The sequence below is a fragment of the Saimiri boliviensis genome, chromosome 19 (assembly GCF_048565385.1).
Source record: "Saimiri boliviensis isolate mSaiBol1 chromosome 19, mSaiBol1.pri, whole genome shotgun sequence".
NCBI lineage: Eukaryota > Metazoa > Chordata > Mammalia > Primates > Cebidae > Saimiri > Saimiri boliviensis.
In genome coordinates, this window is record NC_133467.1 from 37,927,261 (window position 1) to 37,949,119 (window position 21,859).

At 54.5% G+C, this 21,859-nt stretch overlaps 1 protein-coding gene across 1 annotated transcript; it reads left to right on the top strand.

The window, feature by feature from the left end:
- The first annotated feature begins 304 nt into the window (after positions 1-304).
- FLG (filaggrin) lies at positions 305-20,642 on the top strand. The gene is made up of 3 exons (XM_074389844.1): positions 305-372; positions 2,880-3,038; positions 3,618-20,642. Exons 2-3 carry the CDS (start codon positions 2,901-2,903, stop codon positions 20,106-20,108), a joined length of 16,629 nt encoding a protein of 5,542 aa, XP_074245945.1. The 5' UTR covers positions 305-372; positions 2,880-2,900; the 3' UTR covers positions 20,109-20,642.
- Positions 20,643-21,859: the final 1,217 nt, after the last annotated feature.

A 21,859-nucleotide genomic window follows, 5' to 3' on the forward strand; every position in this document is an offset into this window, starting at 1 on the left:
TCAATAGATATTTATCAAGCACCTATCAAGCCAAAGTGGAGTTACAAAAAAGTAGGTGTGGGCCCTGCACACAAAGAACCTGTATTAGCCAAAGGGACCCTTCCATAAAATTTCCCGTATGTAAACCGAAATTTGGAACTTGCTAAAACAAGTACAGATGAGTACGTGAGGAAGCTGGGAAGTAAACACATGTTGCTGGAGAAATAGAGGTGGAGTTATGGGTGGATCTAGGTTTGGTTAGGAATGAATCAGACCATCCCACAGACGTCCTCCCTGCATGGGCTGCTACAGTATAAAAAGGCGATTATCTCAGACTTCAGTATCCAGCAAGCTCCTTCAGGCTACATTATATTTGCTCTTTTGGTGAACAAGGTAAGAAGGAATACATTTAACTTTGCCTCCTTACTATTAAGCAAGGTGGAAATCTGAATGTGTGAGTACTATAAGGCTCTCCAAGTTTAGGGTTTTTCTCTTTCTTTTTAGTGGCACTGTCACTGAAAGGTTTATTTGTATACACATGGAAAATGAGGGCATAAATTTGCTTTCCATATAGCTGTTCAATATTCTTTGTATTGTTAGATTGTCCATTTATTCATTTATTTAACAACTATGTATTAACTACCTTCTATTTGGTCTTGGCTCTGATTATGCAGCAGGGAGCTACATAAACTTGCTAGCAGCTTACCTTTAGTAAGGGGAAATATTCAGTAAACAACAATAAATGAGTAAGATAATTTCAAATAATGGTAAGAATAATGAAGAATATAAAAGAGTGATGTAGTAGAGCAGGGGTATTCCATCTTTCGGCTTCCCTGGGCTACACTGGAAGAAGAATTGTCTTGGGCCACACATAAAATACACTAACACTAACAAAAGCTGATAAGTTTTTTTAAAAAAAAACAAAATCATAATGTTTAAGAACCTTTACAAATTTGTAAATTTGGGGCACATTGAAAACTGTCCTGGACCGCAGATTGGACAAGCTTGTAGTAAAGTGATGAGAGGGAGGAGGAGGATGCTTTAAATTTCATGGCCAGGGGAAGTCCTCTCTGGGGAATTCTCTTTTGAGTTGGGATCTTAGTAACAAAAGAAACTGGCCAAGGCAAAGCGCAAGATTCTAAGTAGGAGTAAATTTGTTTTAAAGAACAAAAAGAAGCTAGTGTGTCTTAGAACATACATAATTAAAAAGAGGACCAGTGGTATATGGTGATGTCAGAGAGCTAGACAGGAGTAGGCCATGTAAAAAGGGGCACAGTATAATTAAAACGGTACATGTTAGATTTTGACATGTACTTAAAAGGGTATTAAGCAAAAGGAGGAGTAAGATAATCTATGTTTTTAAAAGACCACTCTGGGCTGCTATGTGGAAAACAGGATTATAGGAAGGCAAGAGCAGGAACATGGAGAGAGACTGCTGTCATTTATGTGAAAGATGATGGAAATAATAGAAATAATGAGAAATAACCGTTGAAACCAAAATCTAGAAGTTATCCATGATTCCTGTTTTCTCATCACACCGATTCATCGCCAAGTCCAGTCAACTCTGCCTATAAACATGCTAATCTATCCATTTATGTCCCTCTCCACCATTATCATCCTAATCCAGGATACCCTTTTCTCCCAACACTATTATGTTATCTGAACATACCACAACTTTTAACCCACTTTCCTATGGATATATATTTGGGTCACTTCCATTTTGGGAGATATCATAAATAACAGGGCTATGGACATTTTTGTATATTACATTTGGTTACACACATGTACATATTTCTGTTGGGAATATTCTTAGGAGACAATTGCTAGGACTCAGATACTGTCAAACAATTTTCCAACATGCTTCTGGTTTATGTTGCCTCTAGCAGTATATTTAAAAAATCTCAATTTTCCACATTCTCACCAATATTTGATAGTGTCAAGGGCTGTTTTCTTTTCTATCTTTTTAAGAAAAAGATTTTTTTGGCCTCATACGTTATTTCAATCTGCATTTCCCTGGTGCATAGCAAGGCTGAGAACTTTTGATATGGTTATTGGCCACCTGGATATCCTTTTCTGTAAAGTTCCTAAAGTAGAGATTCATTTTTCTATTGGGTTAAATGTATTTTTTCCTATTGATTTATGGGAGTTACTTTTATATTCAGGGACAGATTCCTTTATTGGTTAAGTGTGTTTTGTATATCCTCCACTGTGTGGCTTGTCCTCCTCTCTTTTAATGGCATTTTTAAAAGACTAAACATTTCTAATTTTAATGCAGTAAAATTCATCAGTCTTTTTCTTAGTGATTCGTACTTTTTGAATTTTATTTACATATTCCCCCACCCCAAGGTCCTGAAGATATACTCCAATATTACCTTCTCTTATTGCTTATATGTAAAATCTACCTGGAAACTAATTTTTTTCCCAATTTGAAAATTCAATTAACCCAGCACCATTTATTCAAAAGGCTATTCTTTCCCTGCTAACAGACACTACCATCTTTGGCATTAACCAAATATCCAGAGTGATATAAGACTGATTTTGTACTATTATCTTTTATCATTCCATTTGTTTAGCTTTGCACCAACGCCATACAGTCTTCTTTTATAACACACCTTGCTATCTGGTATGTCTTCCAACTTAGTCTTCTTCAAGATTGTCTTACCACAGCTGTAAAAGGGCACCAGGCCAAAAAAAAAAAAATGGGCAATTTTATCGAAGGAAGTAAAACTCTAAGCATTTTCTTAATGTAGTTGGTAAAGAGAAATTTCTCATGACCATCTTCTGTTCTTAAAGATAAATTACTTAGGGAAGAATGTAGGTTTAAAGTGTGGGAAATGATTATAATAATATGACCTAGAAAAAAATATACAAAAAAGCACATTTTCATTTCTTCTTTCTAGGTTCACATATATTGCCAAAATATGTCCACTCTCCTGGAAAACATCTTTGGCATCATTAACCTTTTCAAGCAATATTCAAAAAAAGATAAAAACACTGAAACACTGAGCAAAAAAGAGCTGAAGGAACTTCTGGATAAGGAGTTTCGGCCAATCCTGAAGGTAAGAGTTTCTGACAAGACCAAAGGATAGAGCATTTCTGTTTCTCTTCAATAATCTAAGCAAAGGTTATTTTGAGCTGTGTATAAACTACTTCTCTTAAAATAGGAACAGAATTAGTCTTGACTCAAAAAACAGGAAATTTATTTTCCTTTCCTATACCTAAATATATATTATAAACAGACATGCTAAGTGAAAAAAAAAATGAATATTTACTTTAAAAATTAATTTAAACTAGACCTTAGTATTTGGCATGTATAATATTCTCCCAAACATCAACATTATTAAGAGGGTATATATTAAAGAAAAATAAATAATGAATTATATATACCTCTGACTTTTAATTAAGTAAACAAGGCACCTATGCCATCACATTTTAATACCTTACTAGCTTTTAAAACATCTTTGTTCATATCTAACAGCGGAGTGAGAATGAGAGGAAAAAGATTTAAAAGAAAAACAAAAAGACTTCATCCTATTTTTAGATATTCAGAGGTCACATTTCCTAAATTAACATGGAATTAACGGCCTGATGCTGTAACTGTCTGATGCAACCTCCCTCTGTGAATTCCCTCTGTACAGAATCCAGATGACCCAGATACAGTTGAGGTCTTCATGGACAACCTGGATATAGATCACAACAAAAAAATTGACTTCACTGAGTTTCTTCTGATGATATTCAAGTTGGCTAAAGCATACTATGAGTTGAACAGAAAACAGAATTTATCGACATCGGGACACAAGCACAAAAGGCACAGTCATCATCATAAACATGAAGATGACAAAGAGGAAGAAAAAAAAGGAAAGAAAATCAGACCCTCAAGTCTGGAAAGCAGAAACAACAGAGAAGAAAACAAGGAAAGATCCAAGAGCCCAAGAGAAAGAGGGAGAAAAAGACATGAATCACTGCCTGAGAAAAGAGGAAGAAAAGAATATGCACCTACTGAGAGAGAAGAAAAATATAGAAAACAAGACCATGAGTCAAGTAATACGAAGAAAAACAAGACTGAAAATACTGGAGTGGAAGACAATGAAGAGAAACTAAGCGCAAGTCCCTACGAAAGAGAAGAGGAAGAAGAATTTCAATATGAAAATACAGGAAGAATGATAGAAAAATGGAGAGAACCAAGAGATACTGCCACATATTACACAATACAGAATGAAGTGTATGATGCAAATGATAACAAAATAGAAAAAAACAAAAAATTAAAGGGAGTAAATACATCTTATGATCAATCATCATCTCAAAGAGAAAGATCTGGATATGCAAATTCGAGCCAGAAATCATCAGGGGGCTCCAGGGCCAGCAGGCGCCGGGGATCCAGTGTTAGCCAGGAGAGTGACAGTGAGGGACACTCAGAAGACTCCGAGAGGAGGTCTGGGTCTGGTTCCAGACACCATCACGGGTCCGCTTGGGAGCAGTCGAGAGACGGCTCCAGGCACCGCGGGTCCCATCACGGAGATGCAGCCGGTCACGGGCACTCGGCAGAAAGATCCAGACAATCAGGCGCTCGTCACGCAGACACTTCCTCTCGTGGATGGGCTGCGTCTTCCCAGGAGCACGCAGCATCAAGTCCAGGAGGAAGACACGGATCCCGCCACGAGCATGCAAGAGACGGCTCCAGAAACTCAGCGTCCCATGAGGGTCAGGACACCGCTGGTGGACAGTCGGGGTCAAGCAGAGGAGGAAGGCAGGGATCCCACCACGAGCAGTCGGGAGACAGCTCCGGACACTCAGGGTCCCATCACCGCCAGACGGCTTCCCAGGGCTGGTCTGATGCTTCCCGTGGGCAGTCTGGATCCAGAAGTGCAAGCCGACAAACACGTAGCCAGGAACAGTCAGGAGACGGCCCCAGGCACTCAGGCTCGCATCACCACGAGGCTTCAACCTGGGCAGACAGCTCCGGACACTCACAGTCGGGCCAGGGACAATCAGCAGGCTCCAGGGCCAGCAGGCGCCGGGGATCCAGCGTTAGCCAGGAGAGTGACAGCGAGGGACACTCAGAAGACTCCGAGAGGCGGTCTGGGTCTGGTTCCAGACACCATCACGGGTCCGCTTGGGAGCAGTCGAGAGACGGCTCCAGGCACCGCGGGTCCCATCACGGAGACGCAGCCGGTCACGGGCACTCGGCAGAAAGATCCAGACAATCAGGCGCTCGTCAGGCAGACACTTCCTCTCGTGGATGGGCTGCGTCTTCCCAGGAGCACGCAGCATCAAGTCCAGGAGGAAGACATGGATCCCGCCACGAGCATGCAACAGATGGCTCCAGGAACTCAGCATACCATGAGGGCCAGGACACTGCTGGTGGACAGTCGGGGTCAAGCAGAGGAGGAAGGCAGGGATCCCACCACGAGCAGTCGGGAGACAGCTCCGGACACTCAGGGTCCCATCACCGCCAGACGGCTTCCCAGGGCTGGTCTGATGCTTCCCGTGGGCAGTCTGGATCCAGAAGTGCAAGCCGACAAACACGTAGCCAGGAACAGTCAGGAGACGGCCCCAGGCACTCAGGCTCGCATCACCACGAGGCTTCAACCTGGGCAGACAGCTCCGGACACTCACAGTCGGGCCAGGGACAATCAGCAGGCTCCAGGGCCAGCAGGCGCCGGGGATCCAGCGTTAGCCAGGAGAGTGACAGCGAGGGACACTCAGAAGACTCCGAGAGGCGGTCTTGGTCTGGTTCCAGACACCATCACGGGTCCGCTTGGGAGCAGTCGAGAGACGGCTCCAGGCACCGCGGGTCCCATCACGGAGACGCAGCCGGTCACGGGCACTCGGCAGAAAGATCCGGACAATCAGGCGCTCGTCACGCAGACACTTCCTCTCGTGGATGGGCTGCGTCTTCCCAGGAGCACGCAGCATCAAGTCCAGGAGGAAGACACGGATCCCGCCACGAGCATGCAAGAGACGGCTCCAGGAACTCAGCGTCCCATGAGGGCCAGGACACTGCTGGTGGACAGTCGGGGTCAAGCAGAGGAGGAAGGCAGGGATCCCACCACGAGCAGTCGGGAGACAGCTCTGGACACTCAGGGTCCCATCACCGCCACACAGCTTCCCAGGGCTGGTCTGATGCTTCCCGTGGGCAGTCTGGATCCAGAAGTGCAAGCCGACAAACACGTAGCCAGGAACAGTCAGGAGACGGCCCCAGGCACTCAGGCTCGCATCACCACGAGGCTTCAACCTGGGCAGACAGCTCCGGACACTCACAGTCGGGCCAGGGACAATCAGCAGGCTCCCGGGCCAGCAGGCGCCAGGAATCCAGCGTTAGCCAGGAGAGTGACAGCGAGGGACACTCAGAAGACTCCGAGAGGCGGTCTGGGTCTGGTTCCAGATACCATCACGAGTCGGCTTGGGAGCAGTCGAGAGACGGCTCCAGGCACCGCGGGTCCCATCACGGAGACGCAGCCGGTCACGGGCACTCGGCAGAAAGATCCGGACAATCAGGCGCTCGTCACGCAGACACTTCCTCTCGTGGATGGGCTGCGTCTTCCCAGGAGCACGCAGCATCAAGTCCAGGAGGAAGACATGGATCCCGCCACGAGCATGCAACAGATGGCTCCAGGAACTCAGCATACCATGAGGGTCAGGACACCGCTGGTGGACAGTCGGGGTCAAGCAGAGGAGGAAGGCAGGGATCCCACCACGAGCAGTCGGGAGACAGCTCCGGACACTCAGGGTCCCATCACCGCCAGACGGCTTCCCAGGGCTGGTCTGATGCTTCCCGTGGGCAGTCTGGATCCAGAAGTGCAAGCCGACAAACACGTAGCCAGGAACAGTCAGGAGACGGCCCCAGGCACTCAGGCTCGCATCACCACGAGGCTTCAACCTGGGCAGACAGCTCCGGACACTCACAGTCGGGCCAGGGACAATCAGCAGGCTCCAGGGCCAGCAGGCGCCGGGGATCCAGCGTTAGCCAGGAGAGTGACAGCGAGGGACACTCAGAAGACTCCGAGAGGCGGTCTGGGTCTGGTTCCAGACACCATCACGGGTCCGCTTGGGAGCAGTCGAGAGACGGCTCCAGGCACCGCGGGTCCCATCACGGAGACGCAGCCGGTCACGGGCACTCGGCAGAAAGATCCAGACAATCAGGCGCTCGTCAGGCAGACACTTCCTCTCGTGGATGGGCTGCGTCTTCCCAGGAGCACGCAGCATCAAGTCCAGGAGGAAGACACGGATCCCGTCACGAGCATGCAAGAGACGGCTCCAGGCACTCAGCGTCCCATGAGGGCCAGGACACTGCTGGTGGACAGTCGGGGTCAAGCAGAGGAGGAAGGCAGGGATCCCACCACGAGCAGTCGGGAGACAGCTCCGGACACTCAGGGTCCCATCACCGCCAGACGGCTTCCCAGGGCTGGTCTGATGCTTCCCGTGGGCAGTCTGGATCCAGAAGTGCAAGCCGACAAACACGTAGCCAGGAACAGTCAGGAGACGGCCCCAGGCACTCAGGCTCGCATCACCACGAGGCTTCAACCTGGGCAGACAGCTCCGGACACTCACAGTCGGGCCAGGGACAATCAGCAGGCTCCAGGGCCAGCAGGCGCCGGGGATCCAGGGTTAGCCAGGAGAGTGACAGCGAGGAACACTCAGAAGACTCCGAGAGGCGGTCTTGGTCTGGTTCCAGACACCATCACGGGTCCGCTTGGGAGCAGTCGAGAGACGGCTCCAGGCACCGCGGGTCCCATCACGGAGACGCAGCCGGTCACGGGCACTCGGCAGAAAGATCCGGACAATCAGGCGCTCGTCACGCAGACACTTCCTCTCGTGGATGGGCTGCGTCTTCCCAGGAGCACGCAGCATCAAGTCCAGGAGGAAGACACGGATCCCGCCACGAGCATGCAAGAGACGGCTCCAGGAACTCAGCGTCCCATGAGGGCCAGGACACTGCTGGTGGACAGTCGGGGTCAAGCAGAGGAGGAAGGCAGGGATCCCACCACGAGCAGTCGGGAGACAGCTCTGGACACTCAGGGTCCCATCACCGCCACACAGCTTCCCAGGGCTGGTCTGATGCTTCCCGTGGGCAGTCTGGATCCAGAAGTGCAAGCCGACAAACACGTAGCCAGGAACAGTCAGGAGACGGCCCCAGGCACTCAGGCTCGCATCACCACGAGGCTTCAACCTGGGCAGACAGCTCCGGACACTCACAGTCGGGCCAGGGACAATCAGCAGGCTCCAGGGCCAGCAGGCGCCGGGGATCCAGCGTTAGCCAGGAGAGTGACAGCGAGGGACACTCAGAAGACTCCGAGAGGCGGTCTGGGTCTGGTTCCAGACACCATCACGGGTCCGCTTGGGAGCAGTCGAGAGACGGCTCCAGGCACCGCGGGTCCCATCACGGAGATGCAGCCGGTCACGGGCACTCGGCAGAAAGATCCAGACAATCAGGCGCTCGTCAGGCAGACACTTCCTCTCGTGGATGGGCTGCGTCTTCCCAGGAGCACGCAGCATCAAGTCCAGGAGGAAGACATGGATCCCGCCACGAGCATGCAACAGATGGCTCCAGGAACTCAGCATACCATGAGGGCCAGGACACCGCTGGTGGACAGTCGGGGTCAAGCAGAGGAGGAAGGCAGGGATCCCACCACGAGCAGTCGGGAGACAGCTCCGGACACTCAGGGTCCCATCACCGCCAGACGGCTTCCCAGGGCTGGTCTGATGCTTCCCGTGGGCAGTCTGGATCCAGAAGTGCAAGCCGACAAACACGTAGCCAGGAACAGTCAGGAGACGGCCCCAGGCACTCAGGCTCGCATCACCACGAGGCTTCAACCTGGGCAGACAGCTCCGGACACTCACAGTCGGGCCAGGGACAATCAGCAGGCTCCAGGGCCAGCAGGCGCCGGGGATCCAGCGTTAGCCAGGAGAGTGACAGCGAGGGACACTCAGAAGACTCCGAGAGGCGGTCTTGGTCTGGTTCCAGACACCATCACGGGTCCGCTTGGGAGCAGTCGAGAGACGGCTCCAGGCACCGCGGGTCCCATCACGGAGACGCAGCCGGTCACGGGCACTCGGCAGAAAGATCCGGACAATCAGGCGCTCGTCACGCAGACACTTCCTCTCGTGGATGGGCTGCGTCTTCCCAGGAGCACGCAGCATCAAGTCCAGGAGGAAGACACGGATCCCGCCACGAGCATGCAAGAGACGGCTCCAGGAACTCAGCGTCCCATGAGGGCCAGGACACTGCTGGTGGACAGTCGGGGTCAAGCAGAGGAGGAAGGCAGGGATCCCACCACGAGCAGTCGGGAGACAGCTCTGGACACTCAGGGTCCCATCACCGCCACACAGCTTCCCAGGGCTGGTCTGATGCTTCCCGTGGGCAGTCTGGATCCAGAAGTGCAAGCCGACAAACACGTAGCCAGGAACAGTCAGGAGACGGCCCCAGGCACTCAGGCTCGCATCACCACGAGGCTTCAACCTGGGCAGACAGCTCCGGACACTCACAGTCGGGCCAGGGACAATCAGCAGGCTCCCGGGCCAGCAGGCGCCAGGAATCCAGCGTTAGCCAGGAGAGTGACAGCGAGGGACACTCAGAAGACTCCGAGAGGCGGTCTGGGTCTGGTTCCAGATACCATCACGAGTCGGCTTGGGAGCAGTCGAGAGACGGCTCCAGGCACCGCGGGTCCCATCACGGAGACGCAGCCGGTCACGGGCACTCGGCAGAAAGATCCGGACAATCAGGCGCTCGTCACGCAGACACTTCCTCTCGTGGATGGGCTGCGTCTTCCCAGGAGCACGCAGCATCAAGTCCAGGAGGAAGACATGGATCCCGCCACGAGCATGCAACAGATGGCTCCAGGAACTCAGCATACCATGAGGGTCAGGACACCGCTGGTGGACAGTCGGGGTCAAGCAGAGGAGGAAGGCAGGGATCCCACCACGAGCAGTCGGGAGACAGCTCCGGACACTCAGGGTCCCATCACCGCCAGACGGCTTCCCAGGGCTGGTCTGATGCTTCCCGTGGGCAGTCTGGATCCAGAAGTGCAAGCCGACAAACACGTAGCCAGGAACAGTCAGGAGACGGCCCCAGGCACTCAGGCTCGCATCACCACGAGGCTTCAACCTGGGCAGACAGCTCCGGACACTCACAGTCGGGCCAGGGACAATCAGCAGGCTCCAGGGCCAGCAGGCGCCGGGGATCCAGCGTTAGCCAGGAGAGTGACAGCGAGGGACACTCAGAAGACTCCGAGAGGCGGTCTGGGTCTGGTTCCAGACACCATCACGGGTCCGCTTGGGAGCAGTCGAGAGACGGCTCCAGGCACCGCGGGTCCCATCACGGAGACGCAGCCGGTCACGGGCACTCGGCAGAAAGATCCAGACAATCAGGCGCTCGTCAGGCAGACACTTCCTCTCGTGGATGGGCTGCGTCTTCCCAGGAGCACGCAGCATCAAGTCCAGGAGGAAGACACGGATCCCGTCACGAGCATGCAAGAGACGGCTCCAGGCACTCAGCGTCCCATGAGGGCCAGGACACTGCTGGTGGACAGTCGGGGTCAAGCAGAGGAGGAAGGCAGGGATCCCACCACGAGCAGTCGGGAGACAGCTCCGGACACTCAGGGTCCCATCACCGCCAGACGGCTTCCCAGGGCTGGTCTGATGCTTCCCGTGGGCAGTCTGGATCCAGAAGTGCAAGCCGACAAACACCTAGCCAGGAACAGTCAGGAGACGGCCCCAGGCACTCAGGCTCGCATCACCACGAGGCTTCAACCTGGGCAGACAGCTCCGGACACTCACAGTCGGGCCAGGGACAATCAGCAGGCTCCAGGGCCAGCAGGCGCCGGGGATCCAGGGTTAGCCAGGAGAGTGACAGCGAGGAACACTCAGAAGACTCCGAGAGGCGGTCTTGGTCTGGTTCCAGACACCATCACGGGTCCGCTTGGGAGCAGTCGAGAGACGGCTCCAGGCACCGCGGGTCCCATCACGGAGACGCAGCCGGTCACGGGCACTCGGCAGAAAGATCCGGACAATCAGGCGCTCGTCACGCAGACACTTCCTCTCGTGGATGGGCTGCGTCTTCCCAGGAGCACGCAGCATCAAGTCCAGGAGGAAGACACGGATCCCGCCACGAGCATGCAAGAGACGGCTCCAGGAACTCAGCGTCCCATGAGGGCCAGGACACTGCTGGTGGACAGTCGGGGTCAAGCAGCGGAGGAAGGCAGGGATCCCACCACGAGCAGTCGGGAGACAGCTCTGGACACTCAGGGTCCCATCACCGCCACACAGCTTCCCAGGGCTGGTCTGATGCTTCCCGTGGGCAGTCTGGATCCAGAAGTGCAAGCCGACAAACACGTAGCCAGGAACAGTCAGGAGACGGCCCCAGGCACTCAGGCTCGCATCACCACGAGGCTTCAACCTGGGCAGACAGCTCCGGACACTCACAGTCGGGCCAGGGACAATCAGCAGGCTCCCAGGCCAGCAGGCGCCAGGAATCCAGCGTTAGCCAGGAGAGTGACAGCGAGGGACACTCAGAAGACTCCGAGAGGCGGTCTGGGTCTGGTTCCAGATACCATCACGAGTCGGCTTGGGAGCAGTCGAGAGACGGCTCCAGGCACCGCGGGTCCCATCACGGAGACGCAGCCGGTCACGGGCACTCGGCAGAAAGATCCGGACAATCAGGCGCTCGTCACGCAGACACTTCCTCTCGTGGATGGGCTGCGTCTTCCCAGGAGCACGCAGCATCAAGTCCAGGAGGAAGACATGGATCCCGCCACGAGCATGCAACAGATGGCTCCAGGAACTCAGCATACCATGAGGGCCAGGACACCGCTGGTGGACAGTCGGGGTCAAGCAGAGGAGGAAGGCAGGGATCCCACCACGAGCAGTCGGGAGACAGCTCCGGACACTCAGGGTCCCATCACCGCCAGACGGCTTCCCAGGGCTGGTCTGATGCTTCCCGTGGGCAGTCTGGATCCAGAAGTGCAAGCCGACAAACACGTAGCCAGGAACAGTCAGGAGACGGCCCCAGGCACTCAGGCTCGCATCACCACGAGGCTTCAACCTGGGCAGACAGCTCCGGACACTCACAGTCGGGCCAGGGACAATCAGCAGGCTCCAGGGCCAGCAGGCGCCGGGGATCCAGCGTTAGCCAGGAGAGTGACAGCGAGGGACACTCAGAAGACTCCGAGAGGCGGTCTGGGTCTGGTTCCAGACACCATCACGGGTCCACTTGGGAGCAGTCGAGAGACGGCTCCAGGCACCGCGGGTCCCATCACGGAGACGCAGCCGGTCACGGGCACTCGGCAGAAAGATCCGGACAATCAGGCGCTCGTCACGCAGACACTTCCTCTCGTGGATGGGCTGCGTCTTCCCAGGAGCACGCAGCATCAAGTCCAGGAAGAAGACACGGATCCCGCCACGAGCATGCAAGAGACGGCTCCAGGAACTCAGTGTCCCATGAGGGCCAGGACACTGCTGGTGGACAGTCGGGGTCAAGCAGAGGAGGAAGGCAGGGATCCCACCACGAGCAGTCGGGAGACAGCTCTGGACACTCAGGGTCCCATCACCGCCACACAGCTTCCCAGGGCTGGTCTGATGCTTCCCGTGGGCAGTCTGGATCCAGAAGTGCAAGCCGACAAACACGTAGCCAGGAACAGTCAGGAGACGGCCCCAGGCACTCAGGCTCGCATCACCACGAGGCTTCAACCTGGGCAGACAGCTCCGGACACTCACAGTCGGGCCAGGGACAATCAGCAGGCTCCCGGGCCAGCAGGCGCCAGGAATCCAGCGTTAGCCAGGAGAGTGACAGCGAGGGACACTCAGAAGACTCCGAGAGGCGGTCTGGGTCTGGTTCCAGATACCATCACGAGTCGGCTTGGGAGCAGTCGAGAGACGGCTCCAGGCACCGCGGGTCCCATCACGGAGACGCAGCCGGTCACGGGCACTCGGCAGAAAGATCCGGACAATCAGGCGCTCGTCACGCAGACACTTCCTCTCGTGGATGGGCTGCGTCTTCCCAGGAGCACGCAGCATCAAGTCCAGGAGGAAGACATGGATCCCGCCACGAGCATGCAACAGATGCCTCCAGGAACTCAGCATACCATGAGGGCCAGGACACCGCTGGTGGACAGTCGGGGTCAAGCAGAGGAGGAAGGCAGGGATCCCACTACGAGCAGTCGGGAGACAGCTCCGGACACTCAGGGTCCCATCACCGCCAGACGGCTTCCCAGGGCTGGTCTGATGCTTCCCGTGGGCAGTCTGGATCCAGAAGTGCAAGCCGACAAACACGTAGCCAGGAACAGTCAGGAGACGGCCCCAGGCACTCAGGCTCGCATCACCACGAGGCTTCAACCTGGGCAGACAGCTCCGGACACTCACAGTCGGGCCAGGGACAATCAGCAGGCTCCAGGGCCAGCAGGCGCCGGGGATCCAGCGTTAGCCAGGAGAGTGACAGCGAGGGACACTCAGAAGACTCCGAGAGGCGTTCTGGGTCTGGTTCCAGACACCATCACGGGTCCGCTTGGGAGCAGTCGAGAGACGGCTCCAGGCACCGCGGGTCCCATCATGGAGACGCAGCCGGTCACGGGCACTCGGCAGAAAGATCCAGACAATCAGGCGCTCGTCACGCAGACACTTCCTCTCGTGGATGGGCTGCGTCTTCCCAGGAGCACGCAGCATCAAGTCCAGGAGGAAGACATGGATCCCGTCACGAGCATGCAAGAGACGGCTCCAGGCACTCAGCGTCCCATGAGGGCCAGGACACCGCTGGTGGACAGTCGGGGTCAAGCAGAGGAGGAAGGCAGGGATCCCACCACGAGCAGTCGGGAGACAGCTCCGGACACTCAGGGTCCCATCACCGCCAGACGGCTTCCCAGGGCTGGTCTGATGCTTCCCGTGGGCAGTCTGGATCCAGAAGTGCAAGCCGACAAACACGTAGCCAGGAACAGTCAGGAGACGGCCCCAGGCACTCAGGCTCGCATCACCACGAGGCTTCAACCTGGGCAGACAGCTCCGGACACTCACAGTCGGGCCAGGGACAATCAGCAGGCTCCAGGGCCAGCAGGCGCCGGGGATCCAGCGTTAGCCAGGAGAGTGACAGCGAGGGACACTCAGAAGACTCCGAGAGGCGGTCTGGGTCTGGTTCCAGACACCATCACGGGTCCGCTTGGGAGCAGTCGAGAGACGGCTCCAGGCACCGCGGGTCCCATCATGGAGACGCAGCCGGTCACGGGCACTCGGCACAAAGATCCAGACAATCAGGCGCTCGTCACGCAGACACTTCCTCTCGTGGATGGGCTGCGTCTTCCCAGGAGCACGCAGCATCAAGTCCAGGAGGAAGACATGGATCCCGCCACGAGCATGCAAGAGACGGCTCCAGGCACTCAGCGTCCCATGAGGGCCAGGACACCGCTGGTGGACAGTCGGGGTCAAGCAGAGGAGGAAGGCAGGGATCCCACCACGAGCAGTCGGGAGACAGCTCCGGACACTCAGGGTCCCATCACCGCCAGACGGCTTCCCAGGGCTGGTCTGATGCTTCCCGTGGGCAGTCTGGATCCAGAAGTGCAAGCCGACAAACACGTAGCCAGGAACAGTCAGGAGACGGCCCCAGGCACTCAGGCTCGCATCACCACGAGGCTTCAACCTGGGCAGACAGCTCCGGACACTCACAGTCGGGCCAGGGACAATCAGCAGGCTCCTGGGCCAGCAGGCGCCAGGGATCCAGCGTTAGCCAGGAGAGTGACAGCGAGGGACACTCAGAAGACTCCGAGAGGCGGTCTGGGTCTGGTTCCAGATACAATCACGAGTCGGCTTGGGAGCAGTCGAGAGACGGCTCCAGGCACCGCGGGTCCCATCACGGAGACGCAGCCGGTCACGGGCACTCGGCAGAAAGATCCAGACAATCAGGCGCTCGTCACGCAGACACTTCCTCTCGTGGATGGGCTGCGTCTTCCCAGGAGCACGCAGCATCAAGTCCAGGAGGAAGACATGGATCCCGTCACGAGCATGCAAGAGACGGCTCCAGGCACTCAGCGTCCCATGAGGGCCAGGACACCGCTGGTGGACAGTCGGGGTCAAGCAGAGGAGGAAGGCAGGGATCCCACCACGAGCAGTCGGGAGACAGCTCCGGACACTCAGGGTCCCATCACCGCCAGACGGCTTCCCAGGGCTGGTCTGATGCTTCCCGTGGGCAGTCTGGATCCAGAAGTGCAAGCCGACAAACACGTAGCCAGGAACAGTCAGGAGACGGCCCCAGGCACTCAGGCTCGCATCACCACGAGGCTTCAACCTGGGCAGACAGCTCCGGACACTCACAGTCGGGCCAGGGACAATCAGCAGGCTCCCGGGCCAGCAGGCGCCAGGAATCCAGCGTTAGCCAGGAGAGTGACAGCGAGGGACACTCAGAAGACTCTGAGAGGCGGTCTGGGTCTGGTTCCAGATACCATCACGAGTCGGCTTGGGAGCAGTCGAGAGACGGCTCCAGGCACCGCGGGTCCCATCACGGAGACGCAGCCGGTCACGGGCACTCGGCAGAAAGATCCGGACAATCAGGCGCTCGTCACGCAGACACTTCCTCTCGTGGATGGGCTGCGTCTTCCCAGGAGCACGCAGCATCAAGTCCAGGAGGAAGACATGGATCCCGCCACGAGCATGCAACAGATGCCTCCAGGAACTCAGCATACCATGAGGGCCAGGACACTGCTGGTGGACAGTCGGGGTCAAGCAGAGGAGGAAGGCAGGGATCCCACTACGAGCAGTCGGGAGACAGCTCCGGACACTCAGGGTCCCATCACCGCCAGACGGCTTCCCAGGGCTGGTCTGATGCTTCCCGTGGGCAGTCTGGATCCAGAAGTGCAAGCCGACAAACACGTAGCCAGGAACAGTCAGGAGACGGCCCCAGGCACTCAGGCTCGCATCACCACGAGGCTTCAACTTGGGCAGACAGCTCCGGACACTCACAGTCGGGCCAGGGACAATCAGCAGGCTCCAGGGCCAGCAGGCGCCAGGGATCCAGCGTTAGCCAGGAGAGTGACAGCGAGGGACACTCAGAAGACTCCGAGAGGCGGTCTGGGTCTGGTTCCAGACACCATCACGGGTCCGCTTGGGAGCAGTCGAGAGACGGCTCCAGGCACCGCGGGTCCCATCATGGAGACGCAGCCGGTCACGGGCACTCGGCAGAAAGATCCAGACAATCAGGCGCTCGTCACGCAGACACTTCCTCTCGTGGATGGGCTGCGTCTTCCCAGGAGCACGCAGCATCAAGTCCAGGAGGAAGACATGGATCCCGCCACGAGCATGCAAGAGACGGCTCCAGGCACTCAGCGTCCCATGAGGGCCAGGACACCGCTGGTGGACAGTCGGGGTCAAGCAGAGGAGGAAGGCAGGGATCCCACCACGAGCAGTCGGGAGACAGCTCCGGACACTCAGGGTCCCATCACCGCCAGACGGCTTCCCAGGGCTGGTCTGATGCTTCCCGTGGGCAGTCTGGATCCAGAAGTGCAAGCCGACAAACACGTAGCCAGGAACAGTCAGGAGACGGCCCCAGGCACTCAGGCTCGCATCACCACGAGGCTTCAACCTGGGCAGACAGCTCCGGACACTCACAGTCGGGCCAGGGACAATCAGCAGGCTCCAGGGCCAGCAGGCGCCGGGGATCCAGCGTTAGCCAGGAGAGTGACAGCGAGGGACACTCAGAAGACTCCGAGAGGCGGTCTGGGTCTGGTTCCAGACACCATCACGGGTCTGCTTGGGAGCAGTCGAGAGACGGCTCCAGGCACCGCGGGTCCCATCACGGAGACGCAGCCGGTCACGGGCACTCGGCAGAAAGATCCGGACAATCAGGCGCTCGTCACGCAGACACTTCCTCTCGTGGATGGGCTGCGTCTTCCCAGGAGCACGCAGCATCAAGTCCAGGAGGAAGACACGGATCCCACCACGAGCATGCAAGAGATGGCTCCAGGAACTCAGCATACCATGAGGGCCAGGACACCGCTGGTGGACAGTCGGGGTCAAGCAGAGGAGGAAGGCAGGGATCCCACCACGAGCAGTCGGGAGACAGCTCCGGACACTCAGGGTCCCATCACCGCCACACAGCTTCCCAGGGCTGGTCTGATGCTTCCCGTGGGCAGTCTGGATCCAGAAGTGCAAGCCGACAAACACGTAGCCAGGAACAGTCAGGAGACGGCCCCAGGCACTCAGGCTCGCATCACCACGAGGCTTCAACCTGGGCAGACAGCTCCGGACACTCGCAGTCGGGCCAGGGACAATCAGCAGGCTCCCGGGCCAGCAGGCGCCAGGGATCCAGCGTTAGCCAGGAGAGTGACAGCGAGGGATACTCAGAAGACTCCGAGAGGCGGTCTGGGTCTGGTTCCAGATACAATCACGAGTCGGCTTGGGAGCAGTCGAGAGACGGCTCCAGGCACCGCGGGTCCCATCACGGAGACGCAGCCGGTCACGGGCACTCGGCAGAAAGATCCAGACAATCAGGCGCTCGTCACGCAGACACTTCCTCTCGTGGATGGGCTGCGTCTTCCCAGGAGCACGCAGCATCAAGTCCAGGAGGAAGACATGGATCCCGCCACGAGCATGCAACAGATGGCTCCAGGAACTCAGCATACCATGAGGGCCAGGACACCGCTGGTGGACAGTCGGGGTCAAGCAGAGGAGGAAGGCAGGGATCCCACCACGAGCAGTCGGGAGACAGCTCCGGACACTCAGGGTCCCATCACCGCCAGACGGCTTCCCAGGGCTGGTCTGATGCTTCCCGTGGGCAGTCTGGATCCAGAAGTGCAAGCCGACAAACACGTAGCCAGGAACAGTCAGGAGACGGCCCCAGGCACTCAGGCTCGCATCACCACGAGGCTTCAACCTGGGCAGACAGCTCCGGACACTCACAGTCGGGCCAGGGACAATCAGCAGGCTCCCGGGCCAGCAGGCGCCAGGGATCCAGCGTTAGCCAGGAGAGTGACAGCGAGGGACACTCAGAAGACTCCGAGAGGCGGTCTGGGTCTGGTTCCAGATACAATCACGAGTCGGCTTGGGAGCAGTCGAGAGACGGCTCCAGGCACCGCGGGTCCCATCACGGAGACGCAGCCGGTCACGGGCACTCGGCAGAAAGATCCAGACAATCAGGCGCTCGTCACGCAGACACTTCCTCTCGTGGATGGGCTGCGTCTTCCCAGGAGCACGCAGCATCAAGTCCAGGAGGAAGACATGGATCCCGTCACGAGCATGCAAGAGACGGCTCCAGGCACTCAGCGTCCCATGAGGGCCAGGACACCGCTGGTGGACAGTCGGGGTCAAGCAGAGGAGGAAGGCAGGGATCCCACCACGAGCAGTCGGGAGACAGCTCCGGACACTCAGGGTCCCATCACCGCCAGACGGCTTCCCAGGGCTGGTCTGATGCTTCCCGTGGGCAGTCTGGATCCAGAAGTGCAAGCCGACAAACACGTAGCCAGGAACAGTCAGGAGACGGACCCAGGCACTCAGGCTCGCATCACCACGAGGCTTCAACATGGGCAGACAGCTCTGGACACTCACAGTCGGGCCAGGGACAATCAGCAGGCTCCAGGGCCAGCAGGCGCCGGGGATCCAGCGTTAGCCAGGAGAGTGACAGCGAGGAACACTCAGAAGACTCCGAGAGGCGGTCTGGGTCTGGTTCCAGACACCATCACTGGTCCGCTTGGGAGCAGTCGAGAGACGGCTCCAGGCACCGCGGGTCCCATCACGGAGACGCAGCCGGTCACGGGCACTCGGCAGAAAGATCCGGACAATCAGGCGCTCGTCACGCAGACATTTCCTCTCGTGGATGGGCTGCGTCTTCCCAGGAGCACGCAGCATCAAGTCCAGGAGGAAGACACGGATCCCGCCACGAGCACTCAGCAGACAGCTCTGGACACTCAAGCAGCGGCCGCGGGAAATTCTCATCTGCAGTCCACCACCACGGACACTCGGAGTCCAGCGGTAGTGAAGCCAGTGACAGCCAGGCACATTCAGAAGACTCAGACTCACAGTCAGTGTCAGGCCAAAGACAGGCAGGCCACAGTCAGCGGAGCCACCATGAGGCCGCTCGTGGCCGGTCAGGGGAAAGGTCTGGACGTTCAGGCCCTTTCCTGTACCAGGTGACCACTCATGAACAGTCTGAGTCCGCCCACGGACACTCCGGGTCCGGCACTCGAGGAAGACAAGGATCCCGCCACGAGCATGCAAGAGACGGCTCCAGACATGAGGGTCAGGACACCGCTTGTGGACAGTCAGGGTCAAGCAGAGGAGGAAGGCAGGAATCCCACCACGAACAGTCAGGAGACTGCTCTGGACACTCAGGGTCCCATCACCGCCACACGGCTTCCCAGGGCTGGTCTGATGCTTCCCGTGGGCAGTCTGGATCCAGAAGTGCAAGCCGACAAACACCTAGCCAGGAACAGTCAGGAGACGGCCCCAGGCACTCAGGCTCGCATCACCACGAGGCTTCAACCCGGGCAGACAGCTCCAGACACTCACAGTCAGGCCAGGGACAATCAGCGGGCTCCAGGGCCAGTAGGCGCTGGGAATCCAGCGTTAGCCAGGAGAGTGACAGCGAGGGACACTCAGAAGACTCTGAGAGGCGGTCTGGGTCTGGTTCCAGACACCATCATGGGTCCGCTCGGGAGCAGTCGAGAAATGGCTCTAGGCACTCCGAGTTCCAAGAGGCCGATAGAGCTGGTAAAGGGCACTCTTCCTCTGTACCGTCCGACTCTAGTACCAGCAAGGAACATGCTCACTCTAGCAGTCTTTCACAGGATTCTGAATATTTGTCACGAATACAGTCACGTGGCAATGATACTTCTTGTTCTCATAAGTTGCACTCTGATAGTACTGAAAGGCATGGAGGTCAATCAGGTTTAGTTTGGAGACATGGCAGCTATGGCAGTGCAGATTATGATTATGGTCAAGCTGGGTTTAGTCACTCTCAGGATGGAAGTGTTAGTTACAATTCCAACCCTGAGGTTTTTAAGGAAAGATACAAAATCAAAAAAGCAAGGTCATTTGTTGAAGATCATCCAAGGTTTTATGCAACGTATATTAACAGGTACCCAGGTTTATATGGGCGTTCAACTGATATGTCAAAGCAGCTGGGATTTAGTCAGTCACAGAGATACTATTTCTATGAGTAAGAAACAAATATCAAAAGAATTTGTCCAAGAATAGAAGAACCAAGCAAAAACCCTTTCAATCTAGACACTTCATAATACTTTCAGGGAGGTTATTTTTTCCTGTCAATCTGTTTAAAATATACTACAGTATTTCATTGACTTGGTGGTAGTTTATTTTTAGTATGTATTCTTTAAGCTTTATATTTTTGAAGTTTTAAATTTAAGGAATCAGTAGTATGGAGAGCTAACTTTAGAAAAGTAGGAGTATTTTAGGAGATTGGGAGTCAAGTAATATTTCATGTTTTTGAGAGTTTAAGTTTTAGATATTCTCCAAATTTCTAAATCAATGTTTTCCAGAAATATTGAAGACGCTAGAAATATAAAACTATTCTTTTGCATACCAAAGTGTGTATATCAACATTAGGGCTTAGGACATCTTCCTCTATTCTTTTTCTATTGGAATTCTATTATTCTGTATTCAAAAAAATAATCTTGGACATAATTGTTATTTTATTAAACTGCATTAAAATTAGAAATAAACTATTAATCATATAATACTGTTTGTCTCTTGTATGCTTATTTCTCATAAACCCAAGTGACATACTTCCCCATAACCAGAATTAGTTGTCTTCTATACCATTGTAAAGCTATATGACCATAGAGCAGATACAGTACATTCAAAATAGTGAGTAATAAATAATAAAATATTAACTTTAGTCAGACTATATTTTTCTTCAACATAATCATTGTCCACCAATCAGAGTCAGGAAAAAAACATGCTTTGCTTAATCACGATTATTACTATTATTAATATGAAATCATCAACTTAGGTGGCTATTAAGCCATATCAAATAAAGATCAGGTAATAAGAATTACTGAACATTGTTCCTTCTGTCAAAGACACTAGGAGATGCTTTTCAATGGAGACTAGTTGGGGCAGAGAACTTGTGCTGAAATATCCTGGCAAAGCAAAAGGAATTAAAAAGAAGTGTCCTCCTGGCATAAAAGAAAAATACATGTATTTTTATGCTTTAAGTAAGTAGATGCAGAGGCGGAAAAAGGAATAGTAAAAATATGAATGAAGTTTGACCATTAGCTGGAATATGTTGCTGTAAGAATGATACCCAAATTTTTATTCCCATAATATCAGATTAGAAGTGATATGTAGGTCAGTGTGCACATTTTGTAGATGAGTCTATTATGCAAATAATCCACACCAAAGTAGCACTTAGATATAAAGTTGACAAATCTGTATTTTGTAATTTTATTAAAGCACTTCCAAAAAACCGTTTTTATTGAACTTACACTTCAATAAACCAAGATAAAGTGAAATTGATTGTCAATGTTTCAATAATTCCCAATACACGCAGGGACTGAATTTAAAAAAAAATTCATTTTTCTAAGTAGCCTTAAACAATATGTCTATAATTTTTCTCTACGTGCCACTTGAAGATGGCATTTTCCTCCCACCAGTGTCATGCTTCCCTGCTTGAAATGTTGCCCCAAATGCCCCAATAAAGCTGCAAACTCCATAAGGTATCATATCTTCAGGACTCATTGCACTGCCACAAACACACATAGGGAGGATGCCTTTGTCCATTTCTCTGATACACTTTGCCACCTTGTCCCCAATCTCACCACCAGCTTATGCAGCTCCCTCCTGTAGCTCCTGTGTAAAGGAGCTAGGCATAAATAACAGGCTAAGGGGAAAAAAAGTTATAATGACTAGTCTAACTATCATAGGGGTACTGAGGAAGGACACACAGATGTTA

Bases quoted from the DNA above. Each gene is read 5' to 3' on its own strand.
- FLG (XM_074389844.1), top strand. From the start codon at position 2,901: ATGTCCACTCTCCTGGAAAACATCTTTGGCATCATTAACCTTTTCAAG. The intron at 3,039-3,617 runs GTAAGAGTTTCT...CCCTCTGTACAG, and splicing joins AGTTTCGGCCAATCCTGAAG to AATCCAGATGACCCAGATAC.